Below are 25,037 nucleotides of genomic sequence, written 5' to 3' on the forward strand. Positions count from 1 at the left end.
ACTTCTCAGCCTACTATGCAAGGCCTGATTTGCCTAATAAGCCAAGTTTTCCTGAATTAACATATTTTCTCTAATTTTTTTCTTATGAAATGATAAAGCTACCCATTTCATTACGTATGAGGTAAAAAAAAATTATTGGAGTTAAAATTAACGAAGATATACGACCGAACCTAACCAACCCTACCTAACCTAACCTAACCTATCTTTATAGGTTAGGTTAGGTTAGGTAGCCGAAAAAGTTAGGTTAGGTTAGGTTAGGTAGGTTAGGTGGTCGAAAAATCAATAATTCATGAAAACTTGGCTTATTAGGCAAATCGGGCCTTGCATAGTAGGCTGAGAAGTGCGTTCTGGCTACTAGGTACGACATATATATATATATATATATATATATATATATATATATATATATATATATATATATATATATATATATATATATATATACATATATATATATATATATATATATATATATATATATATATATATATATGTCGTACCTAGTAGCTAGTGTCGTACCTATATATATATATATATATATATATATATATATATATATATATGTCGTACCTAGTAGCCAGAACGCACTTCTCTGCCTACTATTCAAGGCCCGATTTGCCTAATAAGCCAAGTTTTCATGAATTAATTGTTTTTCGACTACCTAACCTACCTAACCTAACCTAACCTAACTTTTTCGGCCACCTAACCTAACCTAACCTATAAAGATAGGTTAGGTTAGGTTAGGTAGGGTTGGTTAGGTTCGGTCATATATCTACGTTAATTTTAACTCCAATAAAAAAAAATTGACCTCATACATAATGAAATGGGTAGCTTTATCATTTCATAAGAAAAAAATTAGAGAAAATATATTAATTCAGGAAAACTTGGCTTATTAGGCAAATCGGGCCTTGAATAGTAGGCTGAGAAGTGCGTTCTGGCTACTAGGTACGACATATATATATATATATATATATATATATATATATATATATATATGTCGTACCTAATAGCCAGAACGCACTTCTCAGCCTACTATTCAAGGCCCGATTTGCCTAATAAGCCAAGTTTTCATGAATTAATGTTTTTTCGTCTACCTAACCTACCTAACCTAACCTAACCTAGCTTTTTTTGGCTACCTAACCTAACCTTACCTATAAATATAGGTTAGGTTAGGTTAGGTAGGGTTGGTTAGGTTCGGTCATATATCTACGTTCATTTTAACTCCAATAAAAAAAAATTGACCTCATACATAGAGAAAAGGGTTGCTTTATCATTTCATAAGAAAAAAATTATAGTAAATATATTAATTCAGGAAAACTTGGCTTATTAGGCAAATCGGGCCTTGAATAGTAGGCTGAGAAGTGAGTTCTGGCTACTAGGTACGACATATATATATATATATATATATATATATATATATATATATATATATATATATATATATATATATATGTCGTACCTAGTAGCCAGAACGCACTTCTCAGCCTACTATGCAAGGCCCAATTTGCCTAATAAGCCAAGTTTTCATGAATTAATTGTGTTTCGACTACCTAACCTACCTAACCTAACCTAACCTAACTTTTTCTGCTACCTAACCTATAAAGATAGGTTAGGTTAGGTTAGGTAGGGTTGGTTAGGTTCGGTCATATATCTACGTTAATTTTAACTCCAATAAAAAAAAAGTGACCTCATACATAATCAAATGGGTAGCTTTATCATTTCATAAGAAAAAAATTAGAGAAAATATATTAATTCAGGAAAACTTGGCTTATTAGGCAAATCGGGCCTTGCATAGTAGGCTGAGAAGTGAGTTCTGGCTACTAGGTACGACATATATATATATATATATATATATATATATATATATATATATATATATATATATATATATATATATATATATATGTCGTACCTAATAGCCAGAACGCACTTCTATGCCTACTATTCAAGGCCCGATTTGCCTAATAAGCCAAGTTTTCATGAATTAATTGTTTTTCGACTACCTAACCTACCTAACCTAACCTAACCTACCTTTTTCGGCTACCTAACCTAACCTTACCTATAAAGATAGGTTAGGTTAGGTTAGGTAGGGTTGGTTAGGTTCGGTCATATATCTACGTTATTTTTAACTCCAATAAAAAAAATTGACCTCATACATAATGAAATGGGTAGCTTTATCATTTCATAAGAAAAAAATTTGAGAAAATATATTAATTCATGAAAACTTGGCTTATTAGGCAAATCGGGCCTTGAATAGTAGGCATAGAAGTGCGTTCTGGCTATTAGGTACGACATATATATATATATATATATATATATATATATATTCGTAGTGTCACGAAGCCCAGTGTGATTAGTACGTTGTTTACTGTGGTGATTGCAATGTGTGGACCAGTGTTCTAAGAGGTAATTAGAGCACTGCGGTCATTTGCAACCAGTCATTAAAGTGTTGGGCAGTACACTAATATATTTGATTTAGTGCACATTGCCGTGTGTGTTATTGCAAAGGGGTTGTCATTGTTGGTGATTGTTGATAGTGTTGATCAATCACCGGTGTGTTTTGCAGTTCACTAAAGCATTGTGGGGGCGTGTTCTAAACGGTTCATGTCCTGAGTGTTATATATTGGGTTTCTGCAGTATTGTCATTGCAACCGGATTGTAACGTAAATTCTTATGATTTGTTAGTGGGTGATTGTCGTGGGTGAACTCGGTTGAGACGAGTACTTGGGTTTTATATTCTCCCGTGATTCAGGTGGACATCGAAGTCCACCATTCAGTGAGATGATTGCGAGGCAAATAATATAACGTAACCAAGGGAACACCCATTGCTTATAGAGAATTTGTTCTTTAACAATTTGAGTAACGTAAGAAGCGTTTGGGTTATTTATTTTTCAGGAAACAGCAGTGATAGTCTCAGGGAGCCTAGCCATCACAATCCCGGATTCTTACTTCTACGGTATTGGGTGGTTGACACGACGACATCAGCCGGACAAGAATTAGAGTATTGTCTGTCGTAATTATCAGTCAGTGGGCAGGTAAATGATGTGTTCCAGGGAGTCAAAGTAATTAACTTCGATCCGTGATTAATCGACTCACACGAAGGCTCCATTGTTCCATTAACGTAACGTCGTTATTGACCTGTCCGGAAGTATAAGTACTTGTCATTGTGAAATAACGTAAACGTGGTGATTAGCGTCCTTAGTCACCTGAATTGGTCTGGTATGGAAGGCTAGACGGAATTCATACCTTTAATATAGACTGCTGAGCCAGTGTGAAAGGTCACGTATTTGTATTGATTAGTTATTGAACTTCGGGATAGTAATTAATTGCTCAAGGGTAATCACGAGTGATTACCGTTTTCTTTAGCACTTTGGACATTGTAATTGAAGTTCACTATCTTTGAGTGATAGTAACCGATAATGCAAATTAAAGTAACTTGTGAAGATATTAATCAGCTGTTTGGAAGTACAGGGATTAATGGGGATTACTCACTGAATGCTCGACGGGTAGAGTGTTTGTGTAATTTCCGAGTTACTAGGACAGTTGTAAGATTGATTTGTCTTTGAGAAGACAAGATTATGTTAACGTAAATGTTAATTTGTTATTAACGTAATCAATTTGTTATTGACTGTTGATCGTCCGAGGGACGAAGTGTTAACGTAACAATTTAATTGAGGAGATGCTGGAGTTGTGAGTAACCTCATTAGTTATGGTCATGTCACTGATAGGCTACTAATTTGATTGAATTGCAACCGCTATTGCAGATGTAGGCTGCAGGAAGCATAGAGTACGGATAAGAGGTTATTGGAGACACGTCTCATTGCTACGATGTTGTAATTGTGATTATAGATTATACATCTATATTGCTTGTGATTATATAAGCATAAGAAATATTGCCGGAACAACCGTGGACATTTTCAAGGGGAAACTAGATTTATTCCTCCAAGGAGTGCCGGACCAACCGGGCTGTGGTGGGTATGTGGGCCTGCGGGCCGCTCCAAGCAACAGCCTGGTGGACCAAACTCTCACAAGTCAAGCCTGGCCTCGGGCCGGGCTTGGGGAGTAGAAGAACTCCCAGAACCCCATCAACCAAGTATCAACCACATTAGAGTGTCTTGTTTGCTTGGTTGATTCTTCTGTGGTCACACAGTATGTTCGAGTTAGTTCAATATGCAGTCCGAGGGGCTGGTGTCTAGCTGTCATTGAAAGTGTCTCAGGAAGGATTTCGAGTAACGTCATTGATATTTCTTTCGTTGTTGTAGTAGTTAGTAGTCTATTGAATAAACTAAGTTGTTATGCTGAACACTGTCTTTTCGTTACACCCCCACATTTATATTGTCTTGCAAGTTTTCTGTCACACTCGACTATCAAATTGAGACTGCTTCTAGCGTCTAGAGCTGAATATATAGCACTACACAACAAATAATATTGCTGTGAGAGCCCAGGACCTGCTCGTTACATTCGCTTCGACGAATGCCGAAGATCAACGGCCTAAGTGGAGGGGATTTCAACTTTTTGGGGTCTCGGCGTTTGCTCGCGCATGGTCAATTGTTCATATCTGGTCCCAGAGTGAGGAATGAGCTGCTTACTACACTGGTGTGTTAGCTAAGCAAGTCCTTCCTCAGGCAACCTATATGAATATCACGATAGGAATAAGGTTAAAGGAGTTCCGGAATTTCTTTTTTAGGAATTATCCAAATTTCAAATACCATTTTCAATATTCCATTATAATAAAACTCTTACAGTGTAACTTGTGCTTGCTTGTCTGTGAGACAAGGACTTGGTGTAATCATTAATTCCTCATTAATGATTCAGAGAGAGTTGATTATCAGTGCTAATTGTCGTCACTGAGGAAGTTTACATTGGTCTGATGAGGGAGCTGTTGTGTAGATAACAATATTGAAATTAACGAAGTATGATCATGTTCAATTATCTGTCTGCGGGACAGTTAATTGATCACTCAAGTTAATTAAGGGTAATTAACATCATAGTGAATTCACACAGTGGTCGTGGGGGGCGTCAGTGTGTTAGCATCATGTGTTCTGAATTAATTACCAAGCTTCGGGACAGTTAATTGATCACTTAATTAAGGGTAATTAACACCGTCAAGCGGATTCACCGTGTTTTGACTAGCTGTCGTTGGGCGATAGTGATTTGAGTAATGTATTATGTCTGCATTAATTACCTGTAGTGTGACAGTAATTAATCACTCAAAATTATTATGATAGTTAACGCCAGTTGTCGAGAGGGTGACAGTTCGGTTGAGTGAACTTACATTTGGCTGAATCGATTTTCTGTCCGTTCGACAGTTAAGGTTGATCACTCAAGTTAATTGGAGTAATTAGCGTCGTCGAAGTTTATTCCACATAGTTTAAATTCATCCAGTTGTTGAGCACTGTTGTGGGAGTTCAACAGTGATTGAGTAACGTAAGACGATCTGATGTAGTTATCTGTCTGTATGACTTTAATTAGTCCCTCAAGTTAATAACGGGTAATTAATGTCAACAAGATGAATTCACAGAGTTTGATTTGAGCTGTAGGTTGTAACTGTGTTTGAGTTAACGTCATGTGTTCTGTTTAATTTGCTATTCGTTTAACAGTAAATTAATTGCTCAAGTAAATTATGGGTAATTAACGTCCTCAAAGTGAATTAAGTGTAACTTTTATATTACTGTTTGTTGGACTCGTCTTTGGAGACGAGTGTTGAAGTAATTAACGGGGGTTACCGGAAAAATGTCTCGTTAACCTGCCTTGTTGTTGTTTGAATTGTAACTGTATTCCAGAGTGCTGTAAGGGTTATTGCAATCTGCGTCTTCAGGGAACATTCTGAGATTGTTCAGTTAGTTCAGTATTCAGCCTCGCGGCAAAGGAGAGGACTTCTTCCTATACCTGGTTGTCAATTAGCTGTCTTTAATGTGCCACTGAAAGACATTAACGTAACGTCAAGATTTTGTTGTAGTAGACTTAGTTCTTGTTGATGTGCTGTTCTTGACAATCCGTTGTGGGATTACCATAAACACTGACAATGATGTGTTGTGGGATTACAGTAAACACTGGCAATGATGTGTTGTGGGATTACAGTAAACACTGGCAATGATGTGTTGTGAGGATTACAGTAAACACTGGCAATGACGTGTTGTGGGATTATCATAAACACTGGCAATGATGTGTTGTGAGGATTACAGTAAACACTGGCAATGATGTGTTGTGGGATTACAGTAAACACTGGCAATGATGTGATGTGAGGATTACAGTAAACACTGGCAATGATGTGTTGTGGGATTATCATAAACATTGGCAATGATGTGTTGTGAGGATTACAGTAAACACTGGCAATGATGTGTTGTGGGATTATCATAAACATTGGCAATGATGTGTTGTGAGGATTACAGTAAACGCTGACAATGATGTGTTGTGGGATTACAGTAAACACTGGCAATGATGTGTTGTGGGATTACCATAAACACTGACAATGATGTGTTGTGGGATTACAGTAAACACTGGAAATGATGTGTTGTGGGATTACAGTAAACACTGGCAATGATGTGTTGTGAGGATTACAGTAAACACTGGCAATGACGTGTTGTGGGATTATCATAAACACTGGCAATGATGTGTTGTGGGATTACAGTAAACACTGGCAATGATGGTTTGTGAGGATTACAGTAAACACTGGCAATGATGTGTTGTGAGGATTACAGTAAACACTGGCAATGATGTGTTGTGAGGATTACAGTAAACACTGGCAATGATGTGTTGTGAGGATTACAGTAAACACTGGCAATGATGTGTTGTGAGGATTACAGTAAACACTGGCAATGATGTGTTGTGGGATTACAGTAAACACTGGCAATGATGTGTTGTGAGGATTACAGTAAACACTGGCAATGACGTGTTGTGGGATTATCATAAACACTGGCAATGATGTGTTGTGGGATTACAGTAAACACTGGCAATGATGGTTTGTGAGGATTACAGTAAACACTGGCAATGATGTGTTGTGAGGATTACAGTAAACACTGGCAATGATGTGTTGTGAGGATTACAGTAAACACTGGCAATGATGTGTTGTGAGGATTACAGTAAACACTGGCAATGATGTGTTGTGAGGATTACAGTAAACACTGGCAATGATGCTTAATGGAATAAATATTTATTTTAAGTATTGTGTGACATCTGTTACTAAAAAATATGTTATCTCTTTTAATATCAAAAGATAACATATATTATCCTTTTAAAAAATACAAAGAGTACTATTGAAATCAAATAAAAAAAAATTATCAGCATTTTTCAAATATTAATTATAATTTCATTAGAAATAAATTTAATAATTCAATTATTTCTAAATTATAAATGGAATTTGTTTATGGTCGTCCAAAACTGTTATTAAATAAATTAAAGTGAATGAATAATTAGCTGGAAGAAAAAAAAATACATGTTATTTAAAAACAAAATTTAACTCTATACAAATATCTTTACTGGAAAAATGCTTATGATTAATTATTGTCATATAACTATGAACAAGGAGAACAGCCCAGTGCTGGCCTCGCCACACACCCCGAGGCGAGGAGATGACCAGTGTCCGCAATGGGGATACGTCCTCTTGTACTTAGTCAACTGAGTAAGCAATTGTTCACGCGCTGATAACTCTATCTCAAGTGCCTATCCGTAGATGGGGGAAGGCAAGACTGGTGGAGTACCATAAGACTCCTCTGGGGGTGGTGGCGGCGGTGGGGGACCGTAGCCAGGTGTGGGAGGGGGACCGTAGACAGGTGTGGGTGGGGGACAGTAGGTGACGTAGTGGTCCTGCGTCTTCACGACGGTGCTGTACTGGGGTACCACCTGGGTCTTGTAGACAGTTTGTGTCACGTACTCTGCTGTAGTTATGTACTTCGGGATGTACTGAGTTTGTGTGTGGTAGTTAATCTGGGTGGTGGTAACGTACTGCGTCTGGTAGGCTGTTTGCGTCACGTACTGCGTCTGGTAGTCTGTCTTGGTAATGTACTGAGGGACGAAAGATGTCTCGTAGCGGGTGACGTACTGCGTCTCAGTGACGTACTTCTTCTGGATATCTGTTATGGTGAGGTACTGAGGGAGGAATTCCGTCAGGTACTGTGTCTTGTACACGGTCTGGAACTGCGTCTGGTAGATGGTAGTGGGTACTACCTGCGTCTGGTAGACAGTGGTGTACACGGGTACCTGCCATACACAAAACATCAGTAATACAGAGTGGCAGTGACATATCAAGATATTTTTTGTCTCAAAATTTATTGAAGAAAATTATACGGGTACATATATAATTATATTAAATATTTTGGATCAATTCTGCTGAAAAATACACTTATAGTTTTGTATATAAAACTACTCAGAACTACTGTTCTTTAAGATACCTAACACTTGCTCCAGTAACGTATATTGACGTATTACTAGTTAGTGAACTGTGAGGTAAACTGACCTGGTTGAACTTAGTCACTACCTGGGTGACATATTTAGTCTCGGGATGGCACAGGGAAGGTGGTGGGCCATATCTTGGGGGTCGCGGAGCACCATAAATCGGGGGCAGTTCGGCCAAACACAGCCCCAGGTTCACCAGCAGTACAAGTCCCAGGATCATCTGAAGGAATTAGGTACATTGAGTTATGTAAATTACCTGAAGTAATTTGATCACCTTTATCATCTAGAGTTGTATACAAATATTTTAGTGACAGAAGGCGTGGAGTGCGCCGCGACAAGCACCGGAGGCAGGGCGGAAGATGGCCACTTACAGAGTTTGTTTAAGGTATAGAGTGGCCGGGGGTCCACCTGCTTACCTATAGACTACCTGATGTGTTGCAAGTTTGTAATTCATTAAGCTCGTTCTGAGTTTAAAATGTTTGATTTTGATTTTAAAATATTACTAAAAGGAGCCCACTCATAGATATTATTTGCCACACCAACGAAAAGTAATGAAAGTTTCCTTAATAAAGTTGGATATTAAGTGTGTACAAGTATGGGTGCGTACGTGTGTAAGTGGTGTTTACGTGGCCAGCACGGCACCTCCAAGAACCACGTTGGCAAGAATCCTGAAACATAAATAAAGTGACAATTCAGGTCTAAGCTGCAGCAGACCCCAAAGGCGCATTCGTGAATTTTACTGTACTACGCGACCAGAAACTATATATTCTCGCATACAAATTTATATCAATATTTATTATTATTATTATTATGTGTATAGATAGACCAGGGTCGGTTAGGCGTTTTGGTTCTATTTAAAAAAATTATATTTGCAGTACATGCGTGAAACGTTTAGAAAGGTGCAGTTCGAGCACAGGAAAAGAGAGTAACATTACTCAAGAACAGTTCGAGTGTGATCAGTTGTGAGCCGTGTGTGATGTGCAATTGTTGAAAATTGTTTCACACTTGACCATAAAGGATGAGACAAAGGTTTACTCTTTGATCTTATATTTTGCATATGTCCTCAATGAATTTTAGTTGCCAGCAATAATGCTTTCATTCAGTAGCCAAATATATTGTCCGCGGGACTGAATATCAGTGACCTCCTTAATTGCTTGCCAAAAAAGTGGTTAGGGAATGACTGTATTGGACACCTTCAAACGAGTCAATTTGATGTACCCCAAAGAGAAGCTTTGACCCCCTGGTGTGACGTAATTGGATGAAAGGTTAATCAGGAGAGAAATGGTTATGAACTGCGCGAAGAACAGAAACCCGAGCTTAACCAGTGCCGTCTGGTCTGTGACAATAACGATGCATGTTCGTGTTGGGTGGGCTGCAGCTTCACAACCTTAGGGGAAACAAATGCAAGCTAATAAGATTTTAGCATGGTATCCATATTCTGTCTAACTAATCTTGCACCAGTCTTAGTCACTGTCATTTGCGGCTTGATAAAGTCGTGGACGCTGCCAGCCAGGTACGGGTTGGAGAATCTTGTGAGTTCGCCAAGTTCTGGGTATAGCATTTGTTTGATATGCTGAGGTCTTTAGTTTCGGGGAGTCACCCGCTAATCTAAGTGGAAAAAAAATGCAGTTTTAAGGCGTTCAGATTCTTGACCAGTTAAAGGTTCTGCTGCACAAGCATTTTCTCAGGGATTACTGTTGTCTATGTATAGAGCTAGTGCTACGGTAATGTTTCTTGGGGCTATTGTACCATCGTTGATAATAATTTTTATTGTACCTCCAATACTATTATATTTTTTCCTTGCCAATATTAGACGGGATTTTTAGGTTTATTGATGAGCAATTATGCGTGTCTATGACGGTTGTTTTCTTGCACGAGAGGACAAGTGGACCAGGATATCTTCTCTGAGGAACTCATTTATGGGTCTAACTAATGAGGCTGCAAATAACTTGTTTCTCCTTGGGAGGTCAACAAGGCGAGTACAGTCAAACAACAAGATATTGTGCCATGTTTGGATGGTTCCTGAAAGCTTCATTAACTTTTTTCAGAAGTTTGTGAATTTAGCTGCTGTTTGCCGGAGTGTTGCTTTAGAGATGTGAGGCGGTGTCCTGACACACGTGGCATTGATTAGTTTTACAAGTTTATATGATGCATGAATTTAAGGAAGGTGTTGCCCTAGCATCCGGTGCAAGCTGTAGGTTAACATTTTCTCGGGGTTGGTATAGGGATGCTAGACCCTCCTGAATTAATACTGTGGCAGCGAACATTAACATTACTAACGAAGGGAAAGGAACTATCAGGAGAAACCGCCAAGCCATTACACCTAAATATAGCACTTGGAAGGGATCAGGATAAGGATTTGGGATGGGACGGGGGAAAGGAATGATGCCCAGCCACTTGGACAGTCGGGGGATTGAACGCCGACCTGCATGAAGAAAGACCGTCGCTCTACCGACCACCCCAAGTAGTTGGTCTACATTACTGATGAGACAACAATCTTTGTAACATTTGCGAGAGGTACTTCTCACCCTCTCTTGGCTGGGAGGAACCTGGGTGACCAATATGACAGCGCCTTGTCTAGACTCCTGAGGATAAATAATTCTCCTTGATGGATAGTTGTATTTAGAAGGTTTGAATGAGGCAGTGCTCTTGGCCTAATGAAGCTACCTGTTATGTCGTGTAGTGCATGTCCATCTGTCTGTTCTAACTTAGAGGCCAGATGCTTTGGGTGTAACCTCACCCAAATGTACAGAGGTCATGGTCTTGGGTATGGGACGGACATTTTACTTAACCCTGGTCGGGCAGGGTTAAGTAAAATGTTAAAAGAAATATCAGCTTGTAACCCAACAATATACGAGAGTCTTGAAGTCTGAAACGAAATCGGGGAAGTATTTCCCGAAGAGTTTACCGATAATTTTCATGAATTAATCATTGCAGCCAAATTAGCGTGTAATAAAGATGAAGTTGAATTAGATCTAGGTATCCCCATCTCTACCGTCAAAATTATATTGGTTCAAACACTCAGGTCTGATAGGAAAGAAATTACTGACTCCCAACGACCTGAAAGCACTAGTATAAAAAGCTATGATTTGTTCAGAACTGTAACCTATATCTATGGGTAGGACAAAACGTCCACCAGATTGTGCGACACAGTGATTTCCAAAATCAGGTTGGGTTACCGTTACTTGTGGTAGGTGGCTACAGGTGACGGATCTCCCAATCCTGAGCACTACAGGTGCAAACTCTTTGAGCAGGAACTGCGGCATGATCTCCCACACTACATCACCGAATTCCCAGTTATTAGACCTTTCAGACCAGTTGGCATGAGGTATTTGGAGCTTTGCAATTACTTTATTCACTCTCGTGTTCTTGAAAATATCCTCATAGTGCACCAAAAATTTGCCAGTGCAGGCTACTAAACATATATATGGCCCGGTATGACTATCGATCCTGCGAGATGGAGCCTTTTAGTATCACTGCTACCTTATTCACTCATGTGTTCATGATATCCTCATAATGCACCTCGGAGTCTCCCAGACTGCCTCTGCATGACTAACCTTCCTGTGTGATGGAGATTTTTAGCACTATGTAGCTAGCTTTTTGACACACTGTACTCCCCTTCATATAGTCTAGGTGTACTCCCCTTCATATAGTCTAGGGTAGCGGCACAAATGCAGATGTATCTATGTATTTATAAAAAAAATCGAATGCTGTGAACTAATTCATTCGGGTTACAGTGCTGAAACTACTGAGCAGTGACGATAAAAATGGTGATGAAGATAGTATATAAAGACAGAATTTAGTGGTAATAAAAGATGAGGGGAGAAGGGCTACAAGATAGAAATATATGCATATATATATATATATATATATATATATATATATATATATATATATATATATATATATATATATATATATATATATATATATATATATATATATATATATATATATATCCAAAGTTCACTATATATTAGTTCACTATATATATATATATATATATATATATATATATATATATATATATATATATATATATATATATATATATTTATATATATATATATATATATATATATATATATATATATATATATATAACCAAAGTTCACTATATATATATATATATATATATATATATATATATACATATATATATATATATATATATATATATATATATATATATATATATATATATATATATATATATATATATATATCCAAAGTTCACTATATATTAGTTCACTATATATATATATATATATATATATATATATATATATATATATATATATATATATATATATATATATATATATATATAAATATATATATATATATATATATATATATATATATATATATATATATATATATATATATATATATATATATATATATATATATATATATATATATATATATATATACTTGCATGTAATTTTTTATTACATTTGTAGGGGGTTAAAGGATAACAAGAAAAACCTTAACAATATCGTTCTAACCATTATATATAGTATTTACACCAACTGGTTTCATCCCTCGTATGCAGGGCCTCCTCTGTTTATATACTCTATTTCTTCTTCAGTAATTCTCTCTCTACGATATCTTGGTGGTACCTGCCACTCTTCTAGTACAGGTGGAGGAGGAATAGAAATTAGAAAGTGGATTAAGGTGTCCTGTACATACCAGTTGCGTTGCTCCTGGCACTATGGGTTCGAGTCACTTCTGGGGTGTGAGTTTTCAGATGCATATAGTCCTGGGGACCATTCAGGCTTGTTCGCAATTGTGTTCCTCACATTTGCCCCAAAGAATGAGGTGTATGATAAAATATTATGCCCAAGATTACCATCCGAGTGCCGGCGGCGGGGGGGGGGGTTCAAATAGCTTCGCCTATCACCTCCTTATGTCCGGTCGCGATGGTCGAGTGGATTAAGGTGTCCTGAACATACCAGTTGCATTGCTCCTGGCACTATGGGTTCGAGTCACTTCTGGGGTGTACGTTTTCAGTTGCATATAGTCCTGGGGACCATTCAGGTATGTTTGCATTTGTGTTCCTCACGTGTGCCCCAAAGAATGAGGTGATTTGATAAAATACTATGCCCTAGATTACCATCCGAGTGCCGGGGGGGGGGGATGGTTCAAATAGCTTCGGTTATCACCTCCTTGTGTCCAGTCGTGATGGTCGAGTGGATTAATGTGTCCTGTACATACCTGTTGCGTTGCTCCTGGCAGTATGGGTTCGAGTCACTTCTGGGGTGTGAGTTTTCAGTTATATATATATATATATATATATATATATATATATATATATATATATATATATATATATATATATATGTATATATATATATATATATATATATATATATATATATATACATATATATATATATATATATATATATATATATATATATATATATATATATATATATATATATATATATATATATATATATATATATATATATATGTGTGTGTGTGTGTGTGTATACTGGCAGCAGGTTTTCTTTTAAACATGTCTCATTGAATATGATTGCATATTCAGTATTTACTATCTTCTGGTTTTGGGCTTCTCTCCCTCTAACTATTTTCCTAGCATCAGGGCTTAGATGAAAGAGGAGTTCTCCAAAACTCATTTTCGTTATTTCAAAGTGAAGAAAAAGTGAATTACTATAGAATGTATTACACTTATTTATACAATTTGCACAACGTTTTGAATCTCCATGGTTCATTCTCAATTGAAAAGAAATTACAGAACTCATTGATATATACCCGTTTGGGGTCAGGTGAGAAGACAAGTGCAATAAAGGTAAAAACAACGGGGATACGTGGGGGGACGAAACACATAAGAACATAAGAATAAACTTAACTGCAGAAGGCTTATTGGCTCATACGAGGCAGCTCCAATCCCAAAGATTAATCAGGTGTAATTGGCCTGTTATGTTGAACAGTGTCTTCTGTGTTGGCATCGTTATGTTCTGGTCTTGTCCTTACTCTCATGGTGGGTAGAGTAAATAATCTAAATCACGGAACTATTTACTTTACCCACCATGAGAGTAAGGACAAGCCCAGAACATAACGATGCCTACACGGAAGACACTGATCAACATAACAGGCCAATTACACTTGATTAATCTTTGGGATTGGAGCTGCTTCGTATGGGCCAATAGGCCTATATATATATATATATATATATATATATATATATATATATATATATATATATATATATATATATATATATATATATATATATAATATATATATATATATATATATATATATATATATATATATATATATATATATATATATATATATATATATATATATATGACTGAAAACTCACACCCCAGAAGTGACTCGAACCCATACTCCCAGGAGCAACGCAACTGGTAACTACAGGACGCCTTAATCCGCTTGACCATCACGACCGGACATAAGGATGTGATAACCGAAGCTATTTGAACCACTTCCCCGCCGGCATTCGGATGGTAATCTTGGGCATAGCATAGCACACGTTCCTCACGTGTGCCCCAAAGAATGAGGTGATTTGATAGATTGCTATGCCCAAGATTACCATCCTAGTGCCAGAGGGGAAGTGGTTCAAATAGCTTCGGCTACCACTTCCTTATGTCCGGTCGTGATGGTCAAGCGGATTCAGGCGTCCTGTAGTTACCAGTTGCGTTGCTCCTAGGAGTATGGGTTCGAGTCACTTCTGGGGTGTGAGTTTTCAGTCGCATATAGTCCTGGGGACCATTCAGGCTTGTTCGCATATATATATATATATATATATATATATATATATATATATATATATATATATATATATATATATATATATATACATATATATATATATATATATATATATATATATATATATATATATATAATAGCCAGAAGGCACTACTAAAGATGAAATCTTCAGTCAGATGCCCCCAAAAATCACATGAGACAAGCCCATAACATCACTCAAGATGGAAGACGATTACAAATTCTTGAAGCCCTTCACATAAAAGTCGAACAACCCAATATAAATACCCAAATAACGGAACTATTCACTCTACCCACCACGAGAGAAAGAACAAGATCGGAACGTGATGATGCAAACGTAGACGAAACCTGATTCACAAATTCATTGTGAAACCCCAGTATTATTCAGTGTGAAACACCAGTATTATTCAGTGTGAAACCCCAGTATTATTCAGTGTGAAACACTAGTATTATTTGGTGTAAAAGCCCAGAATTATTTTGTGTAAAAGCCCAGTATTATTCAGTGTGAAAGGCCAGTATTATTGTGTGTGAAATCCCAGTATTATTCAGTGTGAAAGGCCAGTATTATTCAGTGTGAAAGGCCAGTATTACCCAATGTGAAATCTCATTATAATTCCCATCAACTCAGTGATAGCGTCATAAGTAATGGAAGATCGTGAGAGCTTTGTGCATCCAATACCCCGTTGTTCTCCTGGAGGAAGATTTCATATGAGGTTCCGTGCTGAAGTTCTCTTGCGAGACAGAGAGTAAAGGTTAGCTGCCTTTCGGTGATGTAACGGTCTTGGAAAGGAGCGGTGGCATTCACACTGCCATCTATGCCAAGAGAACTAGCCTGTGGATGTGCCTTAATGGTAGTCGTGAGTGCTATGACACACACGTGTTGCTGACGACTATGTCAACAGTGGTGTTCCTACACTCGGCTCCTGTTGAAAGCAGGTTGACGAGGAACTCGGCAGAAGAAAGAAGGTCCAAGTCAATAATGCATATTCTAACGGATATGTCGATGACATCATTGAAGAAAGGTGAACATACTCGCAACTCTGATGAAGCGGCTAATCCTTAACTGTAGCTTCTGGTGACTCATCAGTGATTGGATACCTGGTTGTTAAACGGTTTACCGGGTCGTGATACAGGGAAAAATTAAGATTAAGGACCTGCCTGAAACGCTATGCGTGCTAGTGGCTTTACAAAAATGTAAGAACGCTTGTATGTATAAATAAAATAAATAACAAATGACATTGTCGTTTTTACATGCACACTTGAGGATTATCAACCCTAACGATATCATTAAAAGGTAAGACAACAATATCTCTTTCAAGGCGCCTAACTATTCAAAATAACACTTCTCTTGCAAAGGAAACACAAATTTCAGGTCAACAACCAAACAATTATCAGAGAGATTATGATTAACCGCACTTGACGCAACTAACAGAGAACACCTGGAACAATTATTCTTTGTTGAAGTCAAGGGGGAGGCTGTGCACATGACTTCAGAGGTCACCTTCGTAACAGGCCTTGGTCCTCAAAAAAGTAGAGCCATTTTGACTTTTCCATTTCGTAGCTTTTGCCTTGCTCTAAGTTTTCTTCTCACCTCTCTCTTGCTTATTTATTGCCATCGCCTAATTTCCTCATCACAGTCGACTTGAGAATGGTCCAGGACGGACCGAAACGTCGTCGTCCCTTCACTTTCTAGTGTGTGGTGTGGTCAACATACTTCAGCCACGTTATTGTAACTCTTCGCCAGCAGTAAAGTCATTAATTTCCTCATTTTAGATTAGTTCACCTCATGACGGAGTGCTTAACCACACGTTTTTCTATGTTTATATAAACAAAATAATGGTTCAGATCCCCACACAAGCTGACAACGCTATTCTCTCCTATTCAGATGACATTTCTATTGCAGCAAATATTCAAATTCAACAGCAAGCTGTACTTTTTTTACCGACTACCAAGAACGTAAAATTTGATCTAATTTATCTCCATAAAAAAATTAAATCAATCTATCGGAACAAGTGACTAAATGACCCTCTATTTTTCAGAGTTAACAATCAAAACATCGCAACTTCCAAGCAACACAAATATCTTAGACTAAGTGTCAACATTAACCCTGTATAATCTACTTACATAATAGACTCAAGAAGGACTTAAGCCTCTGAATAAGTACACTTACTGGTAGGAACATTGTCAAGATTAAATATACTAGGCAATTTTATGTGATGTTTATTAGACCTCTTAATGGACAATTATGTCTTTAACAGAATTAATTTCCAAACTTCTACTTTAAACAAACAAAAACCAATACAATTCCGAGCCCTGAGGTGTCCCAAGACACATTAGAAGTATTAACATGAGGTGAGAACAAAAGCTTTCCATTATTATTAAGAGACTCAACATGTCTTTTACCATTAGTCATTAGGGACGCTGCATCACCATTACTGATCACTGATGAGACAAGCATTTCTATGTCCGCAATACTTCAGTAATTAATGCTAACACACCTCCATATATCTGATAACCTACTGATATAAATTTATCTCTAATATCACCAAACTGAATATAAGTTTAAATTAATCAGTTTGCCTGAAGCTGACTTCACAATTCATCTTGCAAATCCATGCACACCTATCACCAGAAGTGTGCTGAGAGCCTTGCTTCTATACCTTAAACTTGTAACACCAGCTGCTATCAAACACCTCAGGTCATTCAAGCATTATGATGACACTGATATCTCCGTAAAATCGTCAACTGGACTCACTACAGCAGCGTAAATGTGTTCTAGAAAAATTACATGTACACAGATAACCATCGTCAGCCACATACATGCCCGTGTATCTAAGTATGGGAGCACCTCTGTGTATATGTCCCTCCAGCACCTCACTCACCTTAGCAGTAGTAGGAGAGACAAGACTGGTGAGCGCAGCAGCAGCCACCACCTGCCTTATATACTTCAAACTCAGTAAGAACTGCCTGACGGCTCATGAAGATAATATTATTATGGCGTTGCACTTAGAGGTGAAAGGAGTCGTGGCGGTGGTCGTGACCTGCTTACACCTGTTCTACGTGGTTAGTTATTGGAAGACTGCTGCGTTAATCAAGGTCCCCCACTTAAGACCTATTCCAAGATGCAAACCCTAACAGGGTACCTATCTCAATTTCGGGAATTCAACCCTGAACCTCTAGGTTGTGAACCGACTCTGCTGACCCCTGTATCACTGTAAAACTATTCATGAGTACTACATTACTATATATGTCATTTTTGCTTCTAAAAGTTTAATGTTAATAACAGTGATAAACTTTCCTTTAGCAATTGTTAAGCTGTCTATTATAATTGATATGTGTATTAAAATGCAAAAGTGCTGGGAACTATTACTTTCTATTCTTTCTCTCTCTCAAGAGCATCTTGATATATATATATATATATATATATATATATATATATATATATATATATATATATATATATATATATATATATATATATATATATATATATATATATATATATATATATATATATACATATAACTGAAAACTCACACCCCAGAAGTGACTCGAACCCATACTCCCAGGAGCAACGCAACTGGTATGTACAAGACGCCTTAATCCACTTGACCATCACGACCGGACATAATGAGGTGATAGCCGAGGCTATTTGAGGCGTCTTGTACATACCAGTTGCGTTGCTCCTGGGAGTATGGGTTCGAGTCGCTTCTGGGGTGTGAGTTTTCAGTTGCATATTGTCCTGGGGACCATTCAGGCTTGTTCGCATATATATATATATATATATATATATATATATATATATATATATATATATATATATATATATATATATATATATATATATATATATATATATATATATGTCGTACCTAGTAGCCAGAACGCACTTCTCAGCCTACAATGCAAGGCCCGATTTACCTAATAAGCCTAGTTTTTATGAATTAATGTTTTTTCGACTACCTAACCTACCTAACCTAACCTAACCTAACGTTTTCGGCTACCTAACCTAACCTAACCTATAAAGATAGGTTAGGTTAGGTTAGGTAGGGTTGGTTAGGTTTGGTCATATATCTACGTTAATTTTAACTCCAATAAAAAAACATTGACCTCATACATAATGAAATGGGTAGCTTTATCATTACATATGAAAAAATAGAGAAAATATATTAATTCAGTAAAACTTGGCTTATTAGGCAAATCGGGCCATGCATAGTAGGCTGAGAAGTGCGTTCTGGCTACTAGGTACGACATATATATATATATATATATATATATATATATATATATATATATATATATATATATATATATATATATATATATATATATATATATATATATATATATATATATATGTCGTACCTAGTAGCCAGAACGCACTTCTCAGCCTACTATACAAGGCCCAATTTGCCTAATAAGCCAAGTTTTCATGAATTAATGTTTTTTCGACTACCTAACCTAACCTAACCTAACTTTTTCAGCTACCTAACCTAACATAACCTATAGAGATAGGTTAGGTTAGGTTAGGTAAGGTTGGTTAGGTTCGGTCATATATCTACGTTAATTTTAACTCCAATAAAAAAAAATTTACCTCATACATAATGAAATGGGTAGCTTTATCATTTCATAAGAAAAAAAATAGAGAAAATATATTAATTCAGGAAAACTTGGCTTATTAGGCAAATAAGGCTTTGCATAGTAGGCTGAGAAGTGCGTTCTGGCTACTAGGTACGACATATATATATATATATATATATATATATATATATATATATATATATATATATATATATATATATATATATATATATAACTGGAAACTCACACCACAGAAGTGACTCGAACCCATACTCCCAGAAGCAACGCAACTGGTATGTACAAGACGCCTTAATCCACTTGACCATCACGACCGGACAAAATGAGGTGATAGCCGAGGCTATTTGAACCACCCCACCGCCGGCACTCGGATAGTAATCTTGGGCATAGCATTTTACCAAATCACCTCATTCTTTGGGGCACACGTGAGGAACACAAATGCGAACGAACTTGTTCGCATTCATATATATATATGAATATATATATATATATATATATATATATATATATATATATATATATATATATATATATATATATATAAATATATATATATATATATATATATATATATATATATATATATATATATATATATATATATATATATATATATATATATATATATATATATTAGTATATTTTGGTAGCAGTCTTTCCTGTAGACATATATTATTAAATATGACCGAAAAAGTAAGATTAATAATTCTAACACGAATTTTCTCAATCTTTCGTACATTACGCTTCACTGTTGGAGGTAAATCAAAAATCACTTCTCCAAAATTCATTTTTATTTCTAGTCTGACGCGACACGGGCGCGTTTCGTAAACTTATTACATTTTCAAAGACTTCACAAATACACAACTGATTAGAACTTACGTATCTCTGATTTTATATCTACATTTGAGTGAGGTGGGAGGGGTGATGTGGCATTAACACAAGACAGAACAAGAGGGGATATTAATAGGGTATTAAAAGTATCAACACAAGACAGAACAGAAACAATGGGTATTGAATAGAAGTGTTTGTAGAAAGCCTATTGGTCCATATTTCTTGATGCTTCTATATTGGAGCGGAGTCTTGAGGTGGGTAGAATATAGTTGTGCAATAATTGGCTGTTGATTGCTGGTGTTGACTTCTTGATGTGTAGTGCCTCGCAAACGTCAAGCCGCCTGCTATCGCTGTATCTATCGATGATTTCTGTGTTGTTTACTAGGATTTCTCTGGCGATGGTTTGGTTATGGGAAGAGATTATATGTTCCTTAATGGAGCCCTGTTGCTTATGCATCGTTAAACGCCTAGAAAGAGATGTTGTTGTCTTGCCTATATACTGGGTTTTTTGGAGCTTACAGTCCCCAAGTGGGCATTTGAAGGCATAGACGACGTTAGTCTCTTTTAAAGCGTTCTGTTTTGTGTCTGGAGAGTTTCTCATGAGTAGGCTGGCCGTTTTTCTGGTTTTATAGTAAATCGTCAGTTGTATCCTCTGATTTTTGTCTGTAGGGATAACGTTTCTATTAACAATATCTTTCAGGACCCTTTCCTCCGTTTTATGAGCTGTGGAAAAGAAGTTCCTGTAAAATAGTCTAATAGGGGGTATAGGTGTTGTGTTAGTTGTCTCTTCAGAGGTTGCATGGCTTTTCACTTTCCTTCTTATGATGTCTTTGATGAAACCATTGGAGAAGCCGTTATTGACTAGGACCTGCCTTACCCTACAGAGTTCTTCGTCGACTTGCTTCCATTCTGAGCTGTGGCTGAGAGCACGGTCGACGTATGCGTTAACAACACTCCTCTTGTACCTGTCAGGGCAGTCGCTGTTGGCATTTAGGCACATTCCTATGTTTGTTTCCTTAGTGTAGACTGCAGTGTGGAAACCTCCGCCCTTTTCCATGACTGTTACATCTAGAAAAGGCAGCTTCCCATCCTTTTCCGTATATATATATATATATATATATATATATATATATATATATATATATATATATATATATATATATATATATATATATGTCGTACTTAGTAGCCAGAACGCACTTCTCAGCCTACTATGCAAGGCCCGATTTTCCTAATAAGCCAAGTTTTCATGAATTAATTGCTTTTCGACTACCTAACCTACCTAACCTAACCTAACCTAAGTTTTTCGGCTACCTAACCTAACCTAACCTATAAAGATAGGTTACGTTAGGTTAGGTAGGGTTGGTTAGGTTCGGTCATATATCTGCGTTAATTTTAACTCCAATAAAAAAAATGGACCTCATACATAATGAAATTGGTAGCTTTATCATTTCATTAGAAAAAATATATTAATTCAGGAAAACTTGGCTTATTAGGCAAATCGGGCCTTGCATAGTAGGCCAAAAAGTGCGTTCTGGCTACTAGGTACGACATATATATATATATATATATATATATATATATATATATATAGACATATGTCGTACCTAGTAGCCAGAACGTGGTACTCGGCCTACTATGCAAGGCCCGATATGCCTAATAAGCCATGTTTTCCTGAATTTAAATATGTCAATAGTTTTTTCTTATGAAATAATAAAGCTATCCATTTCATTATGTATGAGTTAACTTTTTTTAAATTTGAGTTAAAACTAACGTAGATATGTGACTGAACCTAACCAACCCTACCTAACCTAACCTAACCTATCTTAACCTAACCTAAACTATCACAATTTAGAAAATAATTTATGTTCCTAATATAATATAATAATAATAATTCAAATAATCTTATTGGAAACAATTTATTGAAAATAAAGAAAATCACTCGCCCTATTAGGCAAATCGGGCCTTGCATTGTAGGCTGAGAAGTGCGTTCTGGCTACTAGGTACGACATATATATATATCCCCAAGCCAATGATAAACAACTTTGGACCTTCTGTAAATAGTAAGTCTGTAACGCTTTTCTTGTAATAAAGTTTAATAAAATAAACACATATAAGGAGGTAGTAGAAGACAATATGTACCAGCGCACGTGGGAGCCCGACAAGGCAATAATATCTTTAAGAACACTTTTCCCCGTTTTATAAGCCGTGGAAAAGAAGTTCCTGCGAAACGATCTAAAAGGAGGTATCAGGTGACAGATTTGACAGAACATTAATGCCTTAATGCTAATAGTGACTGCCCGGACAGGTACAAGGTCATTTAATTTTAATGAATTGAAAAGCTGTCCAACTTTTGCCTCATTCAAAAACAAAACCAAAAAGTACCTAATTATATCTTCATAGTTTCCTACCTAGTGCTTTAAAATAGCACTGTATCTAGTGCTGTCCAATCCCCCAGTCTTTATGTACCTAATCCAAACAACTTTACTTTTGTTATCATTGCTGTCTTCTTATATGTACTATCAATATGCTGAATTGTGCCTATTAATCTTTGTTAAATTACCAATCAAGCTGTCAAAGCAATCAATCAGAGCTACCGATGTGCTTTAATATACCTACTAATCTCTCTCATCTCATTTTTTTCTTGCAATATACCTATTATCATTTTGTAAATTTTGCTAGAATTTATTTACTTAAAATTATCTGTTAGATTAAGGACCTGCCCGAAACGCTGCGTGTACTAGTGGCTTTACAGTAATGTAAACACCGTGCTATGTATCCTCAAAAACCCAACGTACCTTCTTGTATATATATATATAAATAAATAAGTAAATAAATAAATAAATAAATAAATAAACAGCGGAGTGTTGTCAACACTTACGTTGAAAGAGCTCTCACTCACAGCTCTGGTTGAAAGCAGGTCGATGAGGAACTCTGCAGAGTGAGGCACGTCCTAGTCAACAATGGCTTCTCTAACGGTTATGTTGAAGACGTCATTAAAAGAAAGATGACACGTCGTGTCACCTTGTGACATGACGTGTCACAATACACACCTCGTGTCACAACTCTTCCCATGCAACCTCTGAAGAATCAACTAACACAACACTTGAACCCCCTATTAGACTGGTTTACAGGAACTTCTTTTCGACGGCTCATAAAACGAAGAAAAGAGTTCTGGAAGATATTATTGATAGGAACGTTATCCCCCACAGACACTAATCAGAAGATACAATTAACAATTTACTACAAAAACAAAAAGACTGCAAACATACTTATGAAGAACTCTCCAGGCGCCAATCAGAAAGCCTTTAAAGAGACCAACGTTGTCTATGCCTTCATATGCTCACTTGGGGACTGTCAGTCCCAAAAATTTCAGTATATAAGCAAGACAACAACGTCTCTCTCTAGGCGATTAACAATGTACAAACAACAGGACTCCATCAAGGAGCATATAATGTCCTCACAAAACCAGTCCATCACTAGAGAAATTTTAACAAACAACACTGAAATAACCGACAGGTATAGCGACAACTGAGGACTCAACATCAGCGAGGCCTTACACATGAAAAAGACAACACCAGCAATCAACATCCAGTTAACACATAATTACATTCTACCCATTTCAAGACCCCGAACCAACACAGAGACAGTAGAAGCAAGAACATAAGCTGATTATGTTCATGCATGTAATAGCCTATTATTATCCATTATGTTTCATCCACTTGTTCATCTCAATCACGTCCTGTACCACCTTACCACAAACGAATATAATCCTTTGCTAAAGCATAGTAAATTTGTCTTTCAAAACGTAAGGAGTGCCTTGCGAAATGCATCCCTAGGCGTCAGACCATAATAAATTGTGAAAATTAACTTTGGAGATTTAATTTTTCGATTTCTGTCGACAGTGAAAAAACAGGAAATATTGAGAAAATTCGTGTTATAATCATTAATCTTACTTTTTCTGTCATATTGAATAACATATGTTTACAAGAAAGGAAAATATACAAAATATACCAAAATATACAAATATCCATCCCCTCGTCCTCCCCACCATTCCCCCTCTACCCCATCGCCTCGTCCTCCCCACCATCCCCCATCCCTCTTCTTCCCCACCATTCCCCCCCCCCTCCCCGTCCCCTCGTCCTCCCCACAATTCCCTCATATGAAAAACAGTTAAAAAAAAAACAAGGTTTTACCTGTCACCGGTTTGACCCTATATAGTAGGTTTAAAAAACACACGCATATTTGATTGCAAGGGTGTGTCAAAATTTCATAACAATTGGTGAAGAACTTTTTGAGATTTCCCTTACAAACACAGCGTGTGTTGCATTTACGTCCAACAGATGCTGCTTTTTTTTAACATGTTTTTACCTGTCACAGGTGTGACATCTATATAGTAGGTATATAAAAACAAGCTTGTACTA

The 25,037-nt window shown here is 36.7% G+C and overlaps 1 protein-coding gene across 1 annotated transcript; it reads right to left on the minus strand.

Moving 5' to 3' along the window:
• Positions 1-7,269: 7,269 nt before the first annotated feature.
• LOC123774832 (uncharacterized) lies at positions 7,270-18,121 on the minus strand. Its single transcript, XM_045769491.2, has 3 exons — positions 18,066-18,121; positions 8,456-8,614; positions 7,270-8,199 (listed from the first exon to the last, which is right to left on the minus strand). The coding sequence occupies exons 2-3, from the start codon at positions 8,612-8,614 to the stop codon at positions 7,663-7,665; spliced, it is 696 nt and encodes a 231-aa protein (XP_045625447.1). The 5' UTR covers positions 18,066-18,121; the 3' UTR covers positions 7,270-7,662.
• Between the last annotated feature and the right edge of the window lie 6,916 nt (positions 18,122-25,037).

The sequence above is a fragment of the Procambarus clarkii genome, chromosome 84, assembly GCF_040958095.1.
Source record: "Procambarus clarkii isolate CNS0578487 chromosome 84, FALCON_Pclarkii_2.0, whole genome shotgun sequence".
Classification (NCBI taxonomy): domain Eukaryota; kingdom Metazoa; phylum Arthropoda; class Malacostraca; order Decapoda; family Cambaridae; genus Procambarus; species Procambarus clarkii.